This window comes from Prionailurus viverrinus, chromosome C2 (assembly GCF_022837055.1).
Source record: "Prionailurus viverrinus isolate Anna chromosome C2, UM_Priviv_1.0, whole genome shotgun sequence".
Lineage (NCBI taxonomy): Eukaryota > Metazoa > Chordata > Mammalia > Carnivora > Felidae > Prionailurus > Prionailurus viverrinus.
The window spans coordinates 43540129-43562034 of record NC_062569.1 but is presented as its reverse complement, the minus strand read 5'-3'; the positions used below and the strand labels follow the sequence as shown (position 1 = coordinate 43562034).

Sequence of the window (21906 nt, the reverse complement as noted above, 5' to 3'; positions counted from 1 at the left end):
TTTAATATACTTTTTGTGACTCTACACATGTATATTCATTATAAAAACACATGATAAAATATGTGATGTTTAGTTTGGAGGAGCTACAGAACCGTGTTCTTTTTAGTGGTCTAATCTTAGAGATAACCAAAGTAATAATAAAAGTTTTTCCCTTCCAGAGGGCAGATGGTGAGATACCCATTGAAGTTAAATGGTGACAATTGGATACATAACGTGTCTAGAAACCAAGACCATGACAAATATATACACAAGTGTTTCACACAAAAGACCGTATATTGTATATAATAATATTCTTAATTTTAAAAGTACTTCAATATTTTAAACTTTTAATTCTGAAATAATTTTAGACTTAGAGAAGAGTTGCTAATGCAAAGGGTTCCCGTATGCCCTTTACTCAGCTTCTCCTAATGTTATCATCTAACTCAATCATGGTACAGCGATCAAAGTGAAGGAATTAACATTGACACAGTAGTATAAGTTAAACCATAGGTTTTATTTAGAGTTCGCCAGTTTTTCCACTATTATTTCCTGCTCTAGGATCCAATATACAATCCCATACTATGCTGGTTGTCATGTTTCCTTTGTCTCCTCTGTGAGAGTTCCTCAGTCTTTGTTTTTTATGACTTTGACACTGTTGAAGAGTACTAGTCTGGTTACTTTGCAGAAGCCCCCTCAATTTGGATTTGTCTCAATTTTTCTTTATGATTTGAGGAAGGTTATGCATTTTTAGGAAGAATACCATGAAGACATTGTGTCTTTTCTGTACATAATACCCGGTGGCACATGATACTGATTTTTTCTTATGCTGATGATGTTACCAGTGATGTTAACCTTGATCACTATTTGGTTAAATAGTTTCTGCTGTTTCTCTACTGTAAACTTTGTCTTTGTAATTTAATACATATTTTTGGGGAGATACTTTGAAACTGCAAATGTCCTATTTGTCTTTAAACTTTTACTCACTAATTTTTGCATCCATATGTAGATTTTCATGAAATGATTATTACTGTGGTGTTCTAATGGTAATTTTCTCTTTTGTCCATCCTTTGTATATCCATTAGTTGTAATTCTTCTTTAAGAAAGATTGTTCCTTCTTTCCCTTTTATATATTTATTGAATAATTTGTTTATATCAATATGGACTCATGGATATTTAAAAAATTTCAGTTAAAGGGATTTCACATATATCTTATTACAATTACAAGGAGTGAAAAACAGTATCATTTAGAGTAGGGACCACTGTTCATTGTTGTTGTTTTTTTCTGAAGTATACGACAGTTATTGTCCAAAAGATAATGACGAAGCTAGTGGTTTATCCACATTTACTTTTAAATGACCTCTCCATTATACTACCAGTTAGTCTCTCCACCAAAGGTGGGTGAGAAAGTTCTGATGAGTCCAATTTAAATAAATCAAATTTGATAACTGTTTTAAAATCTTACAGGGGTTCCTGGGTGGCTGAGCCAGTTAAATGTCTGACTTTGGCTTAGGTCATGATCTCACGGTTTGTTCATGAGTTGGAGCCCCGCATTGGGCTCTGTGCTGACAGTGCAGAGCCTGCTTGGGATTCTTTCTCTCTCCCTCTCTTCTCTCTGCCCTTCCTCTGTGCACTCTCCCTCAAAAAAGTTTAAAAAAACTTAAAATTTTACCTTATAAATGTTCCCTAAAATTGGGAACTTGTAATTATGATTTTTTTTTTCTGTTACTACTCTTATTAGCCTGGTTATAAGAAATTGAAATTTTTTGTTAAATAAAAAAACACTTTCTACTTCCCTCCGCCCAAAATCATTCTATATACTGACCTCTCTCACAAACCATTGGCAAAATGCAGGGGAAATCCACTCTCTGGCATGGAAACCACAGTCCATGAAAATGGCAGGCTTATGTGGTCTAGCTTTGCCAACCTATTGCAAGCAAAGAAAAAGGGAAATGGTAATTCATCACATTCAGGGGTTAACATTCACTACCCGTCTGGGCTTTGGATTCAACAGGTGAAACTTGACAGCAGCAAGAGATATATCCTGTGATTAAATTAAAACACAATACTAGCACAGTATGTTCTTGCCTCTAGACACTCACAGTGTTTGAACTGAAGGCTTACATGGCTGTTTACTATTTTTATTAAGCTTGACAAGCTCATATTTTTCAGAAGATGCTGATTACACTGCTTAATTGTACTCACGTGGAGGTTATTTTCAGCTGCTATTATTAGGTGACATGACCAAGACGACTGGATGAGTAATTAGAAGTAATCATGATTGTTGCTAATCTTGTAAGAATTTTCTTCTCTCTCCCACTTACTCCTTGTCTTTTTATTTTCTTCATTAGAATTACATGACAAAAATGGCATTAGAGGACGACAGAAACAAATTGTTGCTACGCTTTGTAATGTTGCCTGATAGACGTGAAGTTTATGAACCTCTTTAGCAAATGGATTTGCAAACAACATCTGGGAGAGAAGAATTTCATCAAGGTAGGTGATCATTTACATTGCTTACAGGAATGTGGTTAAATTTATAGGACTTCTCTTATTTTATTGCATTTTCCTTTCGAATAAATCAAAATAATGATTTAAAAATCCACATATGATAAAAGAAGCTAGGGAATCTGTTTGATTCCCTGGGGCATATAGACAGGGAAAGAGTTATAACAATGCTGGGATGAGCATGTCTGTGTAACAGATGTTAATGTGTTAGAACTCGTTGATTTAAAGCCCTCCGACATGGCAAGGTCATGGTTAAAAATGATTACCTTGAGGAGATACATAGTGCGTCCTTCAAATGTGGTTCCGATGGCTTTGCGAGAGATGAGGCCTGGATTGTCAGTGGCGACTTGTTGAGTCCAAGCCTCTATCTACCAATGCAACCATTTGTGGATTAATGTGCCATTCTTAGTTCAGTTCCCAAAACAATGTCTGTCTAAATCATGTGCACATCATACCGTTTCCCATTTGTTGTACTTCTCATAACTGTGTCCAGTGGCACGGACCTGGCTGTCAAACTGGCCTTCTAACACAGATCTCAGGTTGCTTATCAATACCCTGCAATAAACCAAAGGGGAGGCTCCTGTGAACATACGAGTATTTCCCAGTGAACATGTGCAAAAACTTAGAGTCACTGTGTTAGTAAATGGTGCAGTACATTCTCCACGGAGTCGCATGTGTCCTCTGATCATTCCTGATGCCCTTCAACAGAGCTGCTCATCACAAAGAGTGAACATATCGTTGGAGAGTGCAGGTAAGGCAGGCTCTTTTCTCAGGCCAAACTTGAGATATTTACATTTCCTTGGACTCTAAATTCAGAAAATGGTTTCCCCTGGTACCTGGGGCATTCTGGATCAGGGCCTTGGGCAGCCACACAAAAGTATGCATTTGAGCCCTATCTATGGTCTTTCTTCCCCAGGACTTCCCTGGTTTTAGCACTAAAAGTCACATGTCCCAGGAACCAGTCAGTCCCAGGTAAACTGAGACAGTTGGTCACTTGAGGGCCTTTCTCTAGGTTTTGAGAAAAATGTCTTGATGGGTGGAGATTCAGAAATATTAATAAACTAAAAATTTATTATTAGGCAAAAAATTCTGGGGTTAAAGAACTAGTTTCTGCTTGCCTATTTTTGGTTGGTTTAAAGTAATCAAAGAATGGCTCTGTAGCAAAGTATTATGAAAATTGGTGACAGACCTTTGAGGCCTGCTTATTTCCATAAATGATTGTTCAGGTGAAAGTTCCTATTATAAAAGGCAGGCTGGAAGGTGTGGATTATGTGTGCCTTCATTTGTCTTTGCTACTTACTGTTGAATGTAAAAAGTATGTTCTGAAAGGACAAAATTTTATGAGCATTAATGTCCTTGATCACAGCACTGTGAATATTATGGACAGAAGCTAGTTTGCAGAAACTTGTATCATCCACAGTGAAGCCTTGAAATGTTTTTATCTGACATACAGAGAATTGCAGCCACATATCAAAAGTCTACTTCTCCTGTGGCTGCTCCAAGGGCTTTCTGATGAAGTATGTCAGGGACATCCTCTGAACCTCCCTCCTAGTCTCTTCTTCGTTTGGTTAACTTGGGAACAAACTTGTGTCTGTTTATGGAAAATGCAATAAATTAATACTAAATAATATTTGCTCCCTAGCAAGAGGCAAATACTGTCATTTAAAATGTTTTTAAATGTTTATTTGTATATTTATTTTTGAGAGAGAGAGAGTGTGAATGGGGAAGGGACAGAGAGAGAGAGACACAGAATCCTAAGCAGGCTCCAGGCTCTGAGCTGTCAGCACAGAGCCCAAGCCAGGCTCAAACTCACAAACCTGAACCAAAGTCAGATGCTTAAGGACTGAGCCACCCAGGTGCCCCCAGGCAAATACTATCTTAAGGTCTTAACTGTCTTAAGGTGGTATTGAAAAGAAAAGGGAAAAGGAGCAGACTCAAAAATTTAGCTTGCAGAAAGAAAGTTTCTCTTTGAGCAGCCCTCAGTACTTTGTTAGTATACTCATTTTTATGGCTGCTGTAAATTACCACAAATGTAGTGTGGTATAAAACAACATGAATTTATTATTTTACAGTGCTGTAAGTTAGAAGTCCAATACCGGTCTCAATGGGCTAAAATCAAGGTGTCAACAAATCAAGGTGCTTCTTTCTAGAAGTTGTATGGGAGAATCTGATTCCTTGCCCCTTCCAGCTCCTAGAGGCTGCCCACATTCCTTGGCTCTTTGCCCTTGTCTTTGAACTTTGAAGCCAGCAACAGCAGCTCAAGTCCTCTGCATGTCACATCACTCTGACCTCCTCTTCTGCCTCCCTTTGACACTTGTAAGGACCTTGTGATCATGTTGGGCCTATCTGGACAATCTAGGATAATCTACCTATTTTAAGTTTAGCTGTTTAGCAACTTTAACACCATCTACAACTCTAACTCCTCTTTGCCATGTAATGTGACATATTCAGGTCTTCTGGGGATTAAGATGTAGACATTTTCGGGGTGGGGGCCATCATTCTGCCTGCTACAGTTAAGAATAATGTTTATAGTATGTTCTATAATTATATTCAACACCCAAATTGGATTGTTAAGGGATAGGGCAGAAGTAGGAAGAATCCAGAATTAGGAATCAAAAGGTCAGGGGTCATAGTTTTGACTAACTTGTAAGTTGACTTCAGAAAAATTATTTAATATCTGGGCCTAATTTCATAATTTTGAGAAGGGGGCATTTGATTAGCTGGTATTAATGTCCTTTTCAGTTGTAAAATGCAGTGACTGGACTCATAGGCCTTGGTCATAGATGTCTTTCAAGGTTTATGAAAAAAAAATTAAGCTAAAAGTGCCAGTTACTACCTTCATAACTCCAGGAAAACACTTAAAGTGGATAGTTTAGGAAAGTGATTTTCAAATATAATATTTTTAAAAACCAAAAACAAACAAAACCAGAGCAAAGCAAGCAAAACAAAAACTTGAAAACAAAAAATAAAATTGGCCAAAACCTTTAAGAAAACATCTATATTCCATTCTAAGATCATCCATTGAAAGGAACACATCCTGTGTAACAAAGATGAACTTCTCTGACTGAATGGCAAAGCTAAAACTCCACGAGGAAACTGTAAACGGCATCTACTTTCACTGTAACAAGATTTTTCATCGTCAGTGAGTGAGTACAATATCATCTAGGTCACATGGCTTGTTAGTGGGTGCCCAGAGAAAAGAAATCATCACCGAAATGCTCCCAGGCATTCCACAGCCTCAAGACCTTCAAGAGACAATTGTGTCTAAGACCTTAACTGTGGCCAGCTCTGATCTATCAGCAACTAGCTCTGAATAGAGGGACAAGAGACCTTCCCCTGCTTATGGCTATCCTTTCTCTGTACCTAATCCAAAAATTCACATTATTTAGAAGACTTAGTGACTATGTATGGATTAGTGTTTTGTTTGGTAGTTAGATGAGACATTCTGGTAGAGTTATTACTATGTTAAAACTGTTAAACGTTTTCATCAATATTAAGGACAAAGGAGCATTAAAAAACTGTTAAATTTAAGATGACACCCAAGAGTAAAAGTACCCTCTAGTAAGTTGCAAAAGAGCATCAGAATGAGGTTAATGTGGTGCTGACTTTTGCCTGAAGGCAAGGGATTGACCTGAAATGATCCTATCCAGCCTTGTGATTATTTGATTTTATTAGATTTAGGACAAAGCACTACTTTAGCTGTATTACAAATATTATTACCAAATAATGAGCTTCTATTCTAGGAGATTAAAATAATGCCTCTTAATGTAATAGGGACTACATTACAGCTCCAAAATACAGGGGCATGTACACTATTTTATACTTTTCTATGTTCCTTTTATAGTGCCACCCAACTTCTTCTATACAAACATGCAAGCAAATTAGATTACAGGGACTCCCAACAAAACAAGGAAAGGAATGTCTGAGAAGGAGAGACACGACTAACTTTTTTCCCCTTATAGATTCTTGAAAAAGGAGTATTTGGTTAGTTCCCATACTACATGCCCATTGCTCTTGAAGAACACTGTTAAGTACCCATTGCTATCCAAGGACGTTCCTGTCTTAATCTGAAATATGCAGAAAAATAGCAGTATAGGTAGTTAGTAACAATCAGTTTCTTCCTAGCTTGGATAGGGGAAAGACAACCATCCTGTGGTTTGTAGGAAGGTATTCTGCGAAGGGCTGCCCACCAAAAGGTCTGTCAGCCTGGCTTCAGAACGAAAAGCTGGAGATTTGCACCATCTAATTCCTGGTTTTTCTGTACCTAAGTGTACAGCATAGGCATAAAAATAGTGATTTTTCTTGGTGTACACATTGTGAATTTTTTCCCATGGCAACTCAGAAACTGATTAAAGCTGCCAAAGTGATACGAGTCTTGGTGAAGAAGGTTTGGAACCATGGAAAAAATCTGCAAAGCTTTTTTGTTGGAAGTTGTGCAGTAGCTGGTTCCTGTCGCATGTAAACACAGCTACAAATTCTTGCCGACAGGAAACTGTCTAAACACAAATTAGTTACCATATGAGGTAATAATGGGATGCACAGGGACTGCTTGCAGCCCCAGCAAGGATATTGCTGGTGTGCTTCTCCAGGATTTCTAGGGACTTATTATTATTTAATATTTAGACAATTATATGCTACAAATGTGCTAAGCAGCAAACAGAAACAAAAATTAACAAGAGCTTAGCTCTTGGGAATATCCTATGTTCTAGATGAGACAACATTTACATCCAGTTCCCAAAAAGTTTACCCACTAAAAAAGGATTGAACTTTCTGTCTGATAAAAGGAATGCGATTAGAAGCCATTTTACTGCTTTGGGATATAGGTAGAATTAGGACATGATTCAGGTAGCTAGGGTTAGCTTATGGTCTCTGATATTCCTTTGTTTTTCTTAAGGAATTATAAAGAATCTTTCACTTAAAAAATATTACTGAGGACTACTAAAGGTTAGGATTTTTGACATTCTTCCTAGTGTAATAAGAAGAGCAAAAAGTCACAGACATGAATCTTAATCAAATTTTGAAACTTAACTGTGTTATATCTTTTTTTTTTTTTTGAAGAGTCAATTCTTAAGGTCACATTTTGACACTTCCCTCAGGCAGAAGCAGATAGCTAAGCTATATGAGCCATGATAATGGGGTTAAGCAAAACAGTTTCTGTTGACCTTTAAACAATGTATCATCTCCCTCTTTGTACAATAGTAAACCATAGCAGCGGTCACAGCAATAGTAGTATCAGTTGCAACTTATTTGTGTATTGTTTTGTTCATCTTCACAGATTTTTGGGAGAGGCATAATATCTTCACATTATGGATTAGGAAACTGAAATTCACAAACATGAAGCACATTATCTAAGGTCACAACCAGGAAGGTGCAGACCCAGGATTTGGATCTGGTCTGTGTTTTACTGGAACACTTGCTTGTTGTGTTAGGCCGCACCACTTCTGATGACGTACAGACCTCATAGGTAACAATTCTTACGTCTTCACTAGCATAAATACTATTCTATATTTTTAAGATGTCAAAACAAGAGAAGATTTTTTGTGAAATTCTTTAAGGTATATTTACCCAAAATATAATGAGGACTTGAGCTTGTGGTAGGCTGCTCTTGGATAAACATTTGAATGTTCAGGACTGGAGCTTGACAAACTCCCTGTTTGCTTCTCACTGACCCACTCCCGGAGGAATAACTGTTTGGGATAAAAGTCCTCATTTCTTTCTTCCCTCTAGTGCAAATGCCTTTGGGTCAGAGTCTCTCCCAGTTATAAGGTTACATATAGGTTATATAATCTGTTCTCTGCCTAGAGTATGATTTTTTCTTTTCTTTGGCTAACGCTGGCTCATCTTTAAGTTCTCAGCTGAAGCCTCATTTCCTCCAGTGGCCTTCCCTGACCCTAGAGTTGGTCATTTTCCCCCTATATATCCAGCTCTTTTCTCTTCTTGACAGCTGTTACACAATTTTGCAATTCTTTGTTTAAAGTCTGTTTTCCTCTGAAGGGAGGAGGGCCATATCTGTCCTTTTTTGGACTTGGTATATATAGGCATTTACTATCTATTTGTTGTATCGACAGTGGACAACTGCTTCTACTTAGGAAGACATTCTCATCTGGAGAGGCTTAGATGGACCAGTGTGGTATTTGGAGACAGGAGATAGGGTCATCAGCTTAGCCAACTCTGTATTAGGCCTTTGAGGAATCACTTTTCTTTCTTTTAGTCCTTATCTTCACGACTTCTACTGTTATAGATAGTGGTGGGGCCTTGAGGTTGCACAGAAGAACCGTTCAGTCTGACCCTAGTCTGGTCCTTAATCTTAAAGGAGCATGAGGAAGAAAAAAAAAAAAAAAACCTGGAGATATCACAATTCCAGATTTTAAGATATATTACAAAACAGTAGTAATTAAAACGGTATGGCACTGGCATAAAAATAGACACATAGCTTAATGGGTTAGAACAGAAAACCTAGAAATAAACCCACAATTACATGGCCAATTAATCTCTGACAAAAGAGGAATGAATATACAATGGGAAAAAGACAATGTCTTCAACAAATAATGTTTGGGAAACTGGGGAGCTGCATGCAAAAGAATGAAACTGGACCACTTTCTTTCACCATACACAAAAATGAACTCAAAATGGATTAAAGATGTAATGTGAGACCTGAATCCATAAAAACCCTTAAAGTGAGTACGGGCCGTAATCTCTCTGATACCAGCCATAGCAGCATTTTTCTAGATGTCTCCTGAGGCAAGGGAGATAAAAGCAAAAACAAACTATTGGGACTATATCAAAATTCTTTCTGCACAATGAAGGAAATAATCAACAAAAGTAAAATACAACATATGGAGTGGGAGAAGATACTTGTAAATGACATATTCGATAAAGTGTTATTATCCAAAGTATATAAAGGACTGGTACAAATCAATACCCTGAAGTGAATAATGCAATTAAAAGATGGGCAGAAGACATGAAGAGACATTTCTCCAAAGAAGACATCCAGATGGACAACAGACACATGAAAAGATGCTCAATGGCACCCATATCAGGAAAGTGCACATCAAAACTACAATGAGATATCACCTCACACCTGTCAGAATGGCTAAAATAAAAAAAAAAAAAACACAAGAAACAAGTGCTCACAGAGTATGTGGAGAAAAAGGAACCCTTTGCATTGTTGGTGGGAATGCAAATTGGTGCAGCCATTGTGGAAAACAGTATAGAGTTTTCTCAAAGAGTTAAAAATAGAACTACCGTATGATCCAGGAATCACACTACTGGCTCTTTACCCTTCAGACACAAAAACACTAATTCAAATGGATACGTGCACCTCTTTTTTTTTTTTTTATTGTAGCATTATTTACAATATCCAAATTATGGAAGCAGCCTAAGTGTCCATACACTTCGATATAATGGATAAAGAAGGTGTGGTGTATGTATACAATGGAATATTGTTCAGTCATAAAAAAGAATGAGATCTTGCCACTTGCAACAACATGGACAGAGCTAGAGAGTATAATGCTAAGTGAAAGTCAGTCAGAAAAAGACAAATACTATATGATCTCACTCGTATCTGGAATTTAAGAAACAAAACGAATGAGCAAAGAAAAGAGAGAGACAAACCAAGAAACAGATTCTTTTTTAAAAAAAATTTTAATGTTTATTTATTTTTGAGAGACAGAGAGAGAGCATGAGCAAGGAAAGGGCAGAGAGACAGGAAGACACAGAACCCAAAGCAGGTTCCAGGCTCTGAGCTGTCAGCACAGAGCCTGATGTGGGGTTTGAACCCATGGACCATGAGATTATGGCCTGAGCCGAAGTCAGTTGCTTATCCAAATGAGCCACCCAGGTGACCCAAGAAATAGACTCTTAAGGAGAAAAAAACTGATGGTTACCAGAGGGGATATGGGTGGGGGAATGGGGAAGAAAGAGGATGGGGATTAAGAAGTACACTTTTCATGGTGAAAAAATTTAAAATGATAATAAAATAGGAATAATTGGTTAAGTTGAAATAAATATTTATTGAGTCCAGTGTGCGTACACAAAAAGTCAGGAGCATGAGAGTCCTAATTCATAAGGACTTCTCACTTGGAAAGAAGGCTTGGTGTAATTTAGGTCTAAAACTGTCTAGCTGATTGATAATAGAGTGTTCATGATTTGACCTGTAGTCTGTGTATCATTTGTAAACCAGTAGCAGGTCAGGTATCTTGCTGAATTGGAGTTCAAAAGTGAAAGCCATTTTTATTAGAACAGTAACTAAAAAAAAATCTACTGGGCTTAAAGTCTTAAGATTTGGAATGTAGGGCCAGTTTTGCCATGATCTATTTTTTGGAGCCCTAGGGAAGCCTGTTCTTGGTCTTAGTTTTGCCTTCCCAGGGTTATTCAGAGGCTAAGATGAGAACGTACATGGGAGAGAATTTTAATAGTTATAAAACATAAACTTACTCATATTGTAGTTCATGTTGCTTCAGAAAATCTTCCACAGTGAAAATATCTTCTGCTTTAACACGGAAGTCAACTGTACTGTGAGGTTTAATCTGTGTGACAGAATCTGGTTTCCAGAAGTCAATCTGAATAAAGAGTAAGATATATTGTATTTGACACCTATAATTCAATGAGTGAATTATCATCAAGCACGCTAGCATTCTTCTCCATTGAGTTATTTTTAAATTCAAATCATCCATGAAATCTCTTAAAAACATTTCCTTTGAGTGAACAAGTTGGAACCAAAAGTTAGATGTTAATAACAATGTTTACACATACATACATGGCCTTAACTGATTATCATCAAGCATGAAGAACATGTAATTGTTTCCCATAATGCTAGTTAGTTGCAATATTTTCTATAATGGTTCTTTTCTATTTATTGATTTTCTGGAGCAGTTGCTTATTGAGATAGTGGTGTTTGTGGTAATGGATAAATGTGCTGTAATGAATGATGATGAATTAACTAGAACCACAAAATTTAATAGAAAGAGATTGAGCTTTCCTTTTTACTTTTGAATTGATGTATTTTGTTCATTTGTACTTGGAACTCAGCACTGTTCTTGCCACTGTAATGTGCAGAACCAAGATCTACATCTCTGACCTGTGGAGGATATATCAGAGAGGAAAAATGCCTCTTTCCACAGTGGTCATCTTGGCATCATGGCCAGAAACAAAGTGCTCTCAAAGATCCAGACATTTTCATTCATTCAATTATTCATCTGCTGTTACTAGGGACCTATTATGTGCTAGGCTCTGTGCCTGAAACTAGGAATATATTAGTGAGCGAATCAAACATAGCTTCTGTCTTTACCGGGAAGGTTTTAGAGACATTTACGCACAAAAATAACAGGATGACATATTTGAGAATTCTAATGTTTTCCCTTTTGGATGTATGGTTTCAAATCTCCTTTTTTTTTTTCCCCATGGACAAACATTAACTAAGGATGTGTTGCCTCTCTCAGGTGTCTGTTTTCCTGTTTCTTCCTTGAGCTGAGAAAAGACCTTGAAGCTTGAGGTGATCCTGACAGTGGGTCTTTCTCTGCCCCTGCGTCTCACCCAGTCCCTGTTTATATGTTTACGAGCTAGTCTCCAGCCTGAGACAGGTGATATTTAGGATCACTGCTTGGAAACTTAGAAGGGAGTTTGGGCAAGACTTAGAGGTTGTTCAATTGAAACTAATTAGGTAAGATATTAACATGACTCAGTTTCAGGTACACTTGCCTATGGAGAATCCAATAACCTATATCCTGTCCTGGTAATCTTGAGACCATTGTAGATGTCTAGTGGGTGCTGAGTCATGAGTCAGGACCACAGGGAGTGTCAGGGTAGTAGGAGGCAGAGACATTAGGACAATATCAGAAGGGATTCCAGAAGAAAAGTGTGATTGTCAGTAAGGTGTTGAAGGGAGACAGTACTGATGATTTGATAAGGATTAGCTACAGAATGTGATCTAGTGAGTTATAGATGAGAAAATAAAGATGAAAGTTAAAAGATAGTGGGGGGAGGTATAAAGGCATGCCATGATAAGAACAGAGAAAACAAGGGTCTGGTGATGAATTCTAGTTAGCCAACATGGTAAAGAGAAGGGCAATGCAGACAAGCACATTATAGGAAAAATTATATTTTTAAAAGTTAACTCTGAATTTGTGTTCCTAAGAATGCTTGTCATTCCAAGGTGGGATGGGAGAGGGATGTGTATCTTTATTATAGATACAGAGGTTTTGAATTGGTAAAGCACACAAAGTCTTCCAGACATCAGTAGGGAACTTGACAGTGCCCCACCCACACATAACGCTGGGACCTTTTAGTGTACTCAGGGGACCCCTTACCGCCCCGAGCTTCATCTCTGTGAAGGCTCTTTCCCCTGGAACTGGAAAAAGCCAAGCTAACAGGTTGCAGCAGCCAGGAGGTGGCAAAGTAATAACTCTTTACAGAGAAGCACTCAACCAGTGAGCCTGGGAAGTGGATGTGTAAATATTCCAATTCTCTCATTTCTTAGGCGGGATAATTCTGAGGTGGGCGATTTTACCCTTTCTTGGAGTTTCTCTGTAGGAGTAAGCTCTAATCATCGTCTATGGTAGTTGTCTTAATAGTATCCCCTTTGTTGTCTGCTTTCCATTCTCTGCATCACTCCTCACTTCTTTACCAGTGTTCCTTGTACTTCCCAAACAAAATCTTGGCCCCCGAATCTTTGTCTAAGATTCTACTTTGAGGAACCTATATTAAGACACTAGCTTTTCACTTAGAGCAGCAGGTACCTGTATGATATCTTGGTGATGGTTCTGATACAATCTTCAATACATTCAGTGCCAATTCAGAATAGCCTAATTGCTTTATGAGTGGTTTTTTTTTGTTTTTTTTTTTTTTTTGTGATATTAAGTTGAAAGCTGCCTTTCCTAATCTCTTACTTCTTACTCATTGGTCTTGGCTCTCCGAAATATTGGGACATCTCTCTCTCTCTATCTGCCTATCTACACACATATCTGTATCTATGTGTCTATATTTATATCTCTATATCTATCTGTCTGTCTATCGAGACTGAGAGAGATAGAAACTTTTAAGATTCTGCAGTGACAATGATAGATTCTTTAAAATGGAGGTAGAGAAATCTCATGAATATGTTTTTACAGAAAACTTGAAGACCTAACCTGAGGTACTATAAATTTCAGTCTGACATAGGGAAAATTTGTCAGCAAATATACCAGCATCCAACGCTATGAAGTTCTCCAGCTGTGATGCAGACTTACTATACTGGAGTTAGTTGCTAGTGCTTCTTAGGAGAAATGGAACCAAAAATCAGGAAGAACTCTATAGCCTCATAGATGTTTACCAATGTATCAAGTATGGATAAAATTAATAAACTCAAAATATTCTCACAAGGAGATAAATATACATTTCAGTAATCACCAAGACCATGTGAGCGAGATCTATGTCTGAAATATGGAAATGGAGTAAAATATATGATGTGAGATATGGGGAATTGAATTATATGTTAAGAAATTGTAAAACTGAGGTTATAAAATTATAAATCCAGGAAGCTGAGTTAAAAAAACTGTAAAGAGCATTTGTTGGAGGATAAAGGAGTATCTTTAACTGATAGCACAGTGGGAATGTTAACTTAATAAGCCAGCTAGCTAATAACTGAAGAGTCTTTCTTAAAATATCTTATAGAACCAGCACAAAAGCAAGATTAAGTATGTCCACTGTAAATTCTTTTAGGCTTTTAAAAGAATAAATAGTGGTGTTGGAGATCTTTGGTTCTTTACAAATTTACACTGTTTCTTCACGTTGCATTTGACCATAAGTTGAACATCTGATAGACTATTTTATCTTGATGGAATTTTCCTTTCCTGTTTGGAGGGTTGACTTCTAATCCAGGCATAGTTCCAGACAGTAGGGAGCAACTTAGTAGTATAGTGGGAGTGATGAGAACACTGGAAGACTGTAACCATGTTACTCTGGGCATATAGACGAACATGGACCTCATCATAGAGAAACAGAGTTCAAGAAAGCACAGAGCAAAGAGGATAGGTTTTATGGTTAGTGCCTGCAATAAAGGAAAAAGTGCAATTCTGATTACAAGGAGATAAAATAAACCCCTTAGTATATAATTACAGATGAAAAGGGGAGGCTGCTAGAGTCCTATGTCATCACAGATCTCTCTAGTGTATTCAACTTGTGAGAAGATATGTTTAAAAGCTGGGAGGAAGGACACATAGCCAAGGATGAATACAAAGACTAGATGCCCTTGTAATGATCTTATCAGGAAGGCTATAGTACAGAATATGCTGCACTTGCAAGATTGCTAAGGAGAAAAAAATATCTCTTTTTCATTCATGTGGGAAACAAAATGAATAAAGAAGAAATGTGCAGTCCCATTGCTTAGAGATAAAGCATGATGCTTGCAGCAGGAAGAAAAGAAAGTTTTCCCGTTTAACTGTTGTTTGGCTTTTGACTTTTCCGAGGGGGTATACCGTTTCTTGTTTCTTCTACTTCCACTGAGAGATGAAATTGCCATAAGTAAAGAATTTTTCACATGTTACAATTTTTAGTAGAAATGCCTTCTTTGGAAAGAGAACATAGAGGCCCAAGATAGATGAGGAGACAGGGGATTATACTGGCCATGTAAATTGTATTTATATTCCAGTTGTAGTGATGATAATAATAACAAATACTTAAATAGTTATCACTATGTTCCAAGTGCTTCACTGATATCAAGTCTTTTAAATCTCATAACAATCCTATAAGGTAAATACTGTTATTCATCTCATTTGGCAAATGAGAAAGTTGAGTTCCAGAGAGATGTCTAAAGTCCAGCTAGCAAGTGGTAGAACCAGGAATTGAATCTAGGAGTCTGAGTCCAGATTCTCTGCTCTTGACTATTGTAAAATCTGAATTTTAGGAACTAAAACAATAAAGCACATGTGATTGCAGAACTTCTTCAGCAATCTTGGAGGAATCAGAGCTTGAAGGAATCACTGAGGAGTGGAGGGGGTAAATCTTGGATTTCATAAGGAGGAAAACAGGTGAATTCCAGAAGCAGGAGCTCGTGGGGTTTAGCATGGATTCTGGCAAAGCTGTGGAGTAAACTGGAAACAGATGGATTGTGAATGCTCAGAAAAGGAAGCTGTGATCCCTGGGAGCCAGCATAGTTTAAAGCAAGAGTAAGTCAGGCCTAATTAACTTCATCTTCTTATTGAAAGAGACCACTAGCCTGATATAATGCTGAATCTAGATCTTAGCAAAGCATTTGTAAAGTCTCTGCATTTATATTCTTCTTCACAAGCTGGAAAGCACAGTGTTAGCTGGAGCTGACACCCCAGTAATGTGGGTAATTGAGCAAACATCTGAGGATAGTTGGTTAATGAATCACTTTCGATACTTAACATATTGGAGGCTCTTGATAAATATGTATTGAATGAATGAACCATGAAGGAGGCCTCTAATTCTGTGCTGACCCCTGATTGACTTAATATTTATCTTTATTAATGACAAAGATAAAAGTTGGGAAGGAGTGCTTGTCAAACTTGCTGGTGATGCAAAGCTAGGGGGAAGAATTATTTCCATGGATGACTGAATTAGTTTTTTAAATGATCTCATCATGCTTCAAATAAACTATAAAGATAAATTTTTAACACAGTAAATCTAAAATCCTGCATTTAGGTAAAAAATAAATTAGGCAGGAAGAAATAATACCTTGTCTAAGAATGATTCATGTGAAAAAAGAATAACCTACTGGTTTCTATTGGCCATAGGCTTATTATAAACTAAGAGTATTCTTTAACTGTTCAAGATGTTTAAAAGAATCTCAGGCCCCATTAACAAATGTCTGTTTTACAGATGAAGACAGGCAATTGTCCTGTAGACTGTATTAATCAGAGCATACCTAGAAGTCTAGTGCCAATTCTGAAAGCTACATTTTAAAAAAGAAATACAGACAGATTGAGCTATATCCAAAGGTGACCAGGAATGATCAGTGTAAACCAGTGCTAAGAGAAATGATAGAAGGCCTGGAAAAGGTAAATCTTAGAGGTGAGACAATATTTGGCTCAACTAAGTACAATGGGCCAAAGTTAGAGAAGGTAGCTTTTAGCTTCATGTAACAGTTGACTTGTGAGGCAAATGGGCTACTCTGAAAAGCAGCATTCCTTCCATCCTTAAAAGTTCTCAAACAGTTTTTATTAAGGCTAGCAACCAGAGATGGTATTTCTATGGAGGAAATTCCAGTTTGAGTGGAAGGCCGGAATACATGACTACTTATTTTCTTTCAATTCAAAACTTTTGAATCGATTTCAGATTATGACACTGTACCTTCTTATTCTTCTTTTTTTTTTTTTTTTGGTCCATACCTTAAAAGCCAAAAGAAAAAAAACACCCTATAAAAAGATAGATAGATAGATAGGTATTTAGGGGTCTAGCAAATTATTTTGGTTTATATTTCATGAAGAAACAACTTTGGCCCAAGTGAACTATTTGTGGTCAACAATAGCTTCCTGCTACACTACATATATAATTAAAAATATCAGTTCTTATCCCATATTCAGTGGATTTACTTTAAGTAGCATAGAGATTTTGGTTTCTTGAAAGTAAAAGAAAAGTATGGAAATCATTCATGGCTTTTTACCTTCTTTGCCCCCAACTCCTTCATGTCATATCATTAAGAGGACCTGAAGCAAGGTCATGAAAACTCAAGCTGTTTGATTTGGAATGAAAGAAAATCAAAGGGAACAGATGATACATGGGATGTGGAAATGAATTTCAAGTTGGACAGAAGCCCAGTTTTTCAGTAATATCCAAGTTGATCATTTTTCACTTTTGCCTTAGAAGGGAAGTGACTGTACATTAGATGTTCTGTGACCTTTGTGACTGTTCCAACTCATCCAGTTGTCATGTCCTGTCAGCTCCTTCAAAAGTTACCATGGATTTATAATACTATAGGGCTATGGCAATCTAATTTAGGCAGGGGAAAAAAAAAGGTATTGTGGCATTAAATGTTTTTCAGGTTATTTCTTACTATAGTTAATATTTCAGTCATTCTTCCTTTGATGGAATCACAGTGCAGTCTAAGATTTTAAAGTAATTGTGAAGCAAACCTATAGTATTGGATCATTATTTACCTGGGTGGTGCTGGCCAACTCATGGAGTAAGCTGATGTGATTTTCATCTTCAACATTGACACGGAACACCTTCTCACTGAATGGCGAGGTAGCGGAAGAAGAAGAGAAAATGTAAAATTTGGTAATGCATTCAAATTTGGGGGATAGCAAGGAAGAGGACTTGCTCATATAAGGAGTTGCTTACTTACCCTTCAAAGTGCTCACCAGAATGGTGAGCAGATGCTAGGGCCACGGTCACAAGAAGTAAGAGCACCAACATTGTGACTGACTTGGTCCTTTGGGTGTGTTTCACCTGCATTTATAGTCCAAGGTATTGTTTGTGTTCTTCTTCTGATTGCAGATAGGCACTATCAAATCTTGATTATTGGTTTTCCTGGCATTGTTGCCTTGGTAGGTGTGTAAAGTCTGAGAGGATATCTCTCTCAACACCTGTGGATACAGAGCAAATAATCTCAAGTTCAACCTATTTGGATGTTAGGCCTTGAATAGTTTGGAGGTAAATGAGTTTTAAATAAAATCTATTTTATAATTTAAATTCTTCGTTGTCAATTTGTATGCCTTTTATTTCTTTTGTTGTCTGATTGCTGAGGCTAGGACTTCTAGTACTATGTTGAACGACAGTGGTGAGAGTGGACATCCCTGTCATGTAAGAAGTCAAACTTTCACTCTTCACAGATGACATGAATGTGTGGAAAACCTGAAAAACTCCACCAAAAAACCTGTTAGAACTGATATACATGAATTCAGCAAAGTTGCAGGATATCAATTCAACGTATAGAAATCAGTTGCATTTCTATACACTAATAATGAAGCGGCAGAAAGAGAAATCAAGGAATTTATTCCACTTACAATTACAGCAAAGCCTATAAGATACCTAGGGACAAACCTAACCAAAGAGGTAAAAAATCAATACACTGAAAACTATAGAAAGCTTATGAAAAAAAATGAAGAAGACACAAATAAATGGAGAAACAGCCATGATCATGGATTGGAAGAACAAATATTATTTATGTGTTGATACTACGCAAAGAAATCTACACATTCAGTGCAATCCCTATCAGAATAACAAAAACATTCTTCACAGAGCTAGAACAAACAATCCTAAAATTTGTATGGAACCAGAAGAAAAACCCCAAATAGCCAAAGCAATCCTGAAAAAGAAACCAAAGCTGGAGGTATCACAATTCCGTACTTCAAGCTGTATTACAAAGCTGTAATAACAAGACATAAGTGCTGGCACAAAAACAGACACATGGATCAATGGAACAGAGTAAAGAACCCAGAAATGGACCCAAAGATGTATGTGCAACTAAACTTAGACAAAGTAGGAAAGAGTATCCAATGGGAAAAAGTCTCTTCAGCAAATGGTGTTGGGAAAACTGGACAGGTACATGCAGAAGAATGAAACTGGACCACTTTCATACACCATACACAAAAATGAATTCAAAATGGATGAAAGACCTGAATATGAGACAGGAAGCCATCAAAATCTTAGAGGAGAAATGGGCAGCAACTACTTTGCCCTCGGCCACAGCAACTTCTTACGCAACATCTCTGGAGGCAAGAGAAATACAAACAAAAATGAACTATTGGGACCTCAGCAAGATAAAAAGCGTCTGCACAGCAAAGGAAACAATCAACAAAACGAAAGGACAACTGATGGAATGGGAGAAGATATTTGCAAATGACATATTGGATAAAGGGTTAGTATCCAAAATCTATATAGAACTTTCCAAACCAAACAAACAAAAACTAAATAACCCAATAAATAAGTGGGCAGAAGACATGAATAGACACTTTTCCAAAGAAGACATCCAGATGGCTAATGGACACATGCAAAGATGCTCAACATTACCCATCATCAGAGAAATACAAATCAAAACTACAATGAGGTGCCACCTGCCACCTGTCAGAATGGCTAAAATGAATAACTCAGGAAACAATAGATGTTGGCGAGGATATGGAGAAAGGGGGATCCTTTTGGGCTGCTTGTGGGAATGCAAACTGGTGTAGCCACTCTGGAAAACAGTATGGAGATTCCTCAAAAAATGAAAAATAGAACTTCCCTATAACTCAGCAGTTGTACTACTAGTGGGTATTTATCCAAATGATACAAAAAATGCTTATTTTAAGGGGGGGGAACATGCACCCTAATGTTTATAGCAGTGCTATCAACAGTAGTCAACTTATGGAAAGAACCCATATGTCCATCAACTGATGAATGGATAAAAAAGACACACATACACACACACACACACACACACACACACACACACACACACACACACACCAGACTATTACTCAGTGATCAAAAAGAATGAAATATTTCCATTTGCAACAATGTGGATGGAGCTGGAGTGTATTATGCTTAGTGAAATAAGTCAGAGAAAGACAGATATCATAGGATTTCACTTGTGTGGAATTTAAGAAACACAGTAGATAAACATAAGGGAAGGGAAGGAAAAATAAGGTAAAAATGGAAAGGAAGGCAACCCATAAGAGGCTCATTTTTTTTTAAGTTTATTTATTTATTTTGAGAGAGGCAGAGAGAGAGCCCAAGTGGGGGAGGGGCAAAGACAGAGGGGGACAGAGGATCTGAAGCAGGCTCTATGCTGAGGGCAGAGAGATCCCAATGTGTGTCTCAAACACACAAATTGTGAGATCATAACCTGAGCCGAGGTCAGACACTTAACAGACTGAGTCATTCAGGTGCCCCAAGAGACCCTTAAATACAGAAAGCAAATGGAGGGTTGCTGGAGGGAAAGTGGATGTTGTGGGGGGGAATGGGCTAAAAGGGTGATGGGCATTAAGGAGGGCACTTGGGCTGAGCGCTCGGTGTTTTATGTAAGTGATGAATCATTGGGTTCTACTCCTGAAACCAGTGCTACACTGTATGTTAACTAAATTGAATTTAAATTAAAAAATATATTTTATAATTTTTTGTAGTATATTCTTCATTTTGAATTGAGAATTATATGTAATAAATTATATAGATATAAGTGTAACGTTTGAGTTTTGACAAATGTATATATACTCATGTAACAAACATCTCAATCAAAGTTTAGAGCATTTTCATCAGAACTCTCAAAATAACTAAGAAGTTCTTTTGAGAACTTTCTAGTATTTCTGTATTCCCCTCAGGCAACCACTATTTGGATTTTTAGCTTCATACATTGGTTTTGCCTGTACTAAAACTTCATATAAATGAGATCATACCATAAATATTCCTTTGTGTCTGGCTTCTTTCATTGAAGATAATGTTTTTGAGATATATTAGTATTTTTGTTTGCATTATTAGCTTGTTATTCTTTAATAACAAGTAATATTTCATTGTGTGAATATACGACAATTTGTTTATTCATTTTCTTGTTGATGGATACTTGTGTTGTTTCCAATTTTGTGTTATTATGAATAGAGCTGTCGTAAAAATTTTTGTACAGACCTTTTTGTTGACATAGGTTTTCACCTTGGGGGAGGTAAATATCTAAGAGTGGAGTTGCTAAATAATAATGTAGGTGAAGGTTTAACCTAAGATTCTGCCAAACTTTTTCCCACAGTAGTTGTACCATTTTAAGCTTGTACCAGTATCCAGTTGCTCGAGTGAGTGTGCACTGGTATCTAATTGTGCTTTTAATTTGTATTTATTTCCCTGAAACTTATGATGTTGCATATCTTTTCATATATGTATTGACCATTTATAATTCTTTGTTGTCAAGCATCTATTGAGGTCAGTTGCCTTTTTGAAAAAATTTGGTTATTTGGCTTTTTATTATTGCTTTGTCGCGGTTCTTTATATATTCTGCATAGAAGTCGTTTGTTAGAATTATGTATGACAAGTATTTCTTCTCAGTAGGTGGCTTTCATTTTCATTTTCTCAGTTTTATCTTTTTATGAGCAGAAGTTTTAAATTTTGATGAAGCTTCAGTTTATATACGTTTTCCTTTTAAAGTTCATGCCTTTTACATTCTTTCCAACAAATCTTTGCCTATCCCAAGGTCTCAAACATATTTGCCTGTTTCTTAAAAGAGCTTTGTCATTTGGGTTTTATGGTGTGAAGTATGGATCAACAAACTTAAAATATGGATCTCCAGTATATCTATTACTGTATGTTAAGAAGACTTCTTTCCCCATTTAATTATTTTGGTTTCTCTGTCAAAATTCATTTGACCATATATGTGGAGTGTAATTTTGGACTTTCTATTATATTCCATTGATCTTGTCTAGTTTTATACCACTATTACAATGTCTTGATTATTATACTTTATAGTAAGTCTTAACATGAAATAAGTCCTCCAATTTTATTCTTTTCTAAGTTTGATTCCAAATA

The 21906-nt window shown here is 36.9% G+C and overlaps 1 protein-coding gene across 1 annotated transcript in view; it reads right to left on the bottom strand.

Moving 5' to 3' along the window:
* Positions 1-21906, bottom strand: part of CPB1 (carboxypeptidase B1) — a 55965-nt gene that overhangs the window by 15519 nt on the left and 18540 nt on the right. Inside the window, exons 2-7 of the mRNA XM_047876559.1 lie at positions 17768-18008; positions 17580-17655; positions 10921-11045; positions 2940-3039; positions 2751-2852; positions 1802-1903 (exon numbers count right to left, since the gene is read on the bottom strand). Coding sequence (XP_047732515.1) covers positions 1802-1903; positions 2751-2852; positions 2940-3039; positions 10921-11045; positions 17580-17655; positions 17768-17877 — 615 coding nt within the window. The 5' untranslated portion in view covers positions 17878-18008. The remainder of the gene's footprint in view (positions 1-1801; positions 1904-2750; positions 2853-2939; positions 3040-10920; positions 11046-17579; positions 17656-17767; positions 18009-21906) is intronic.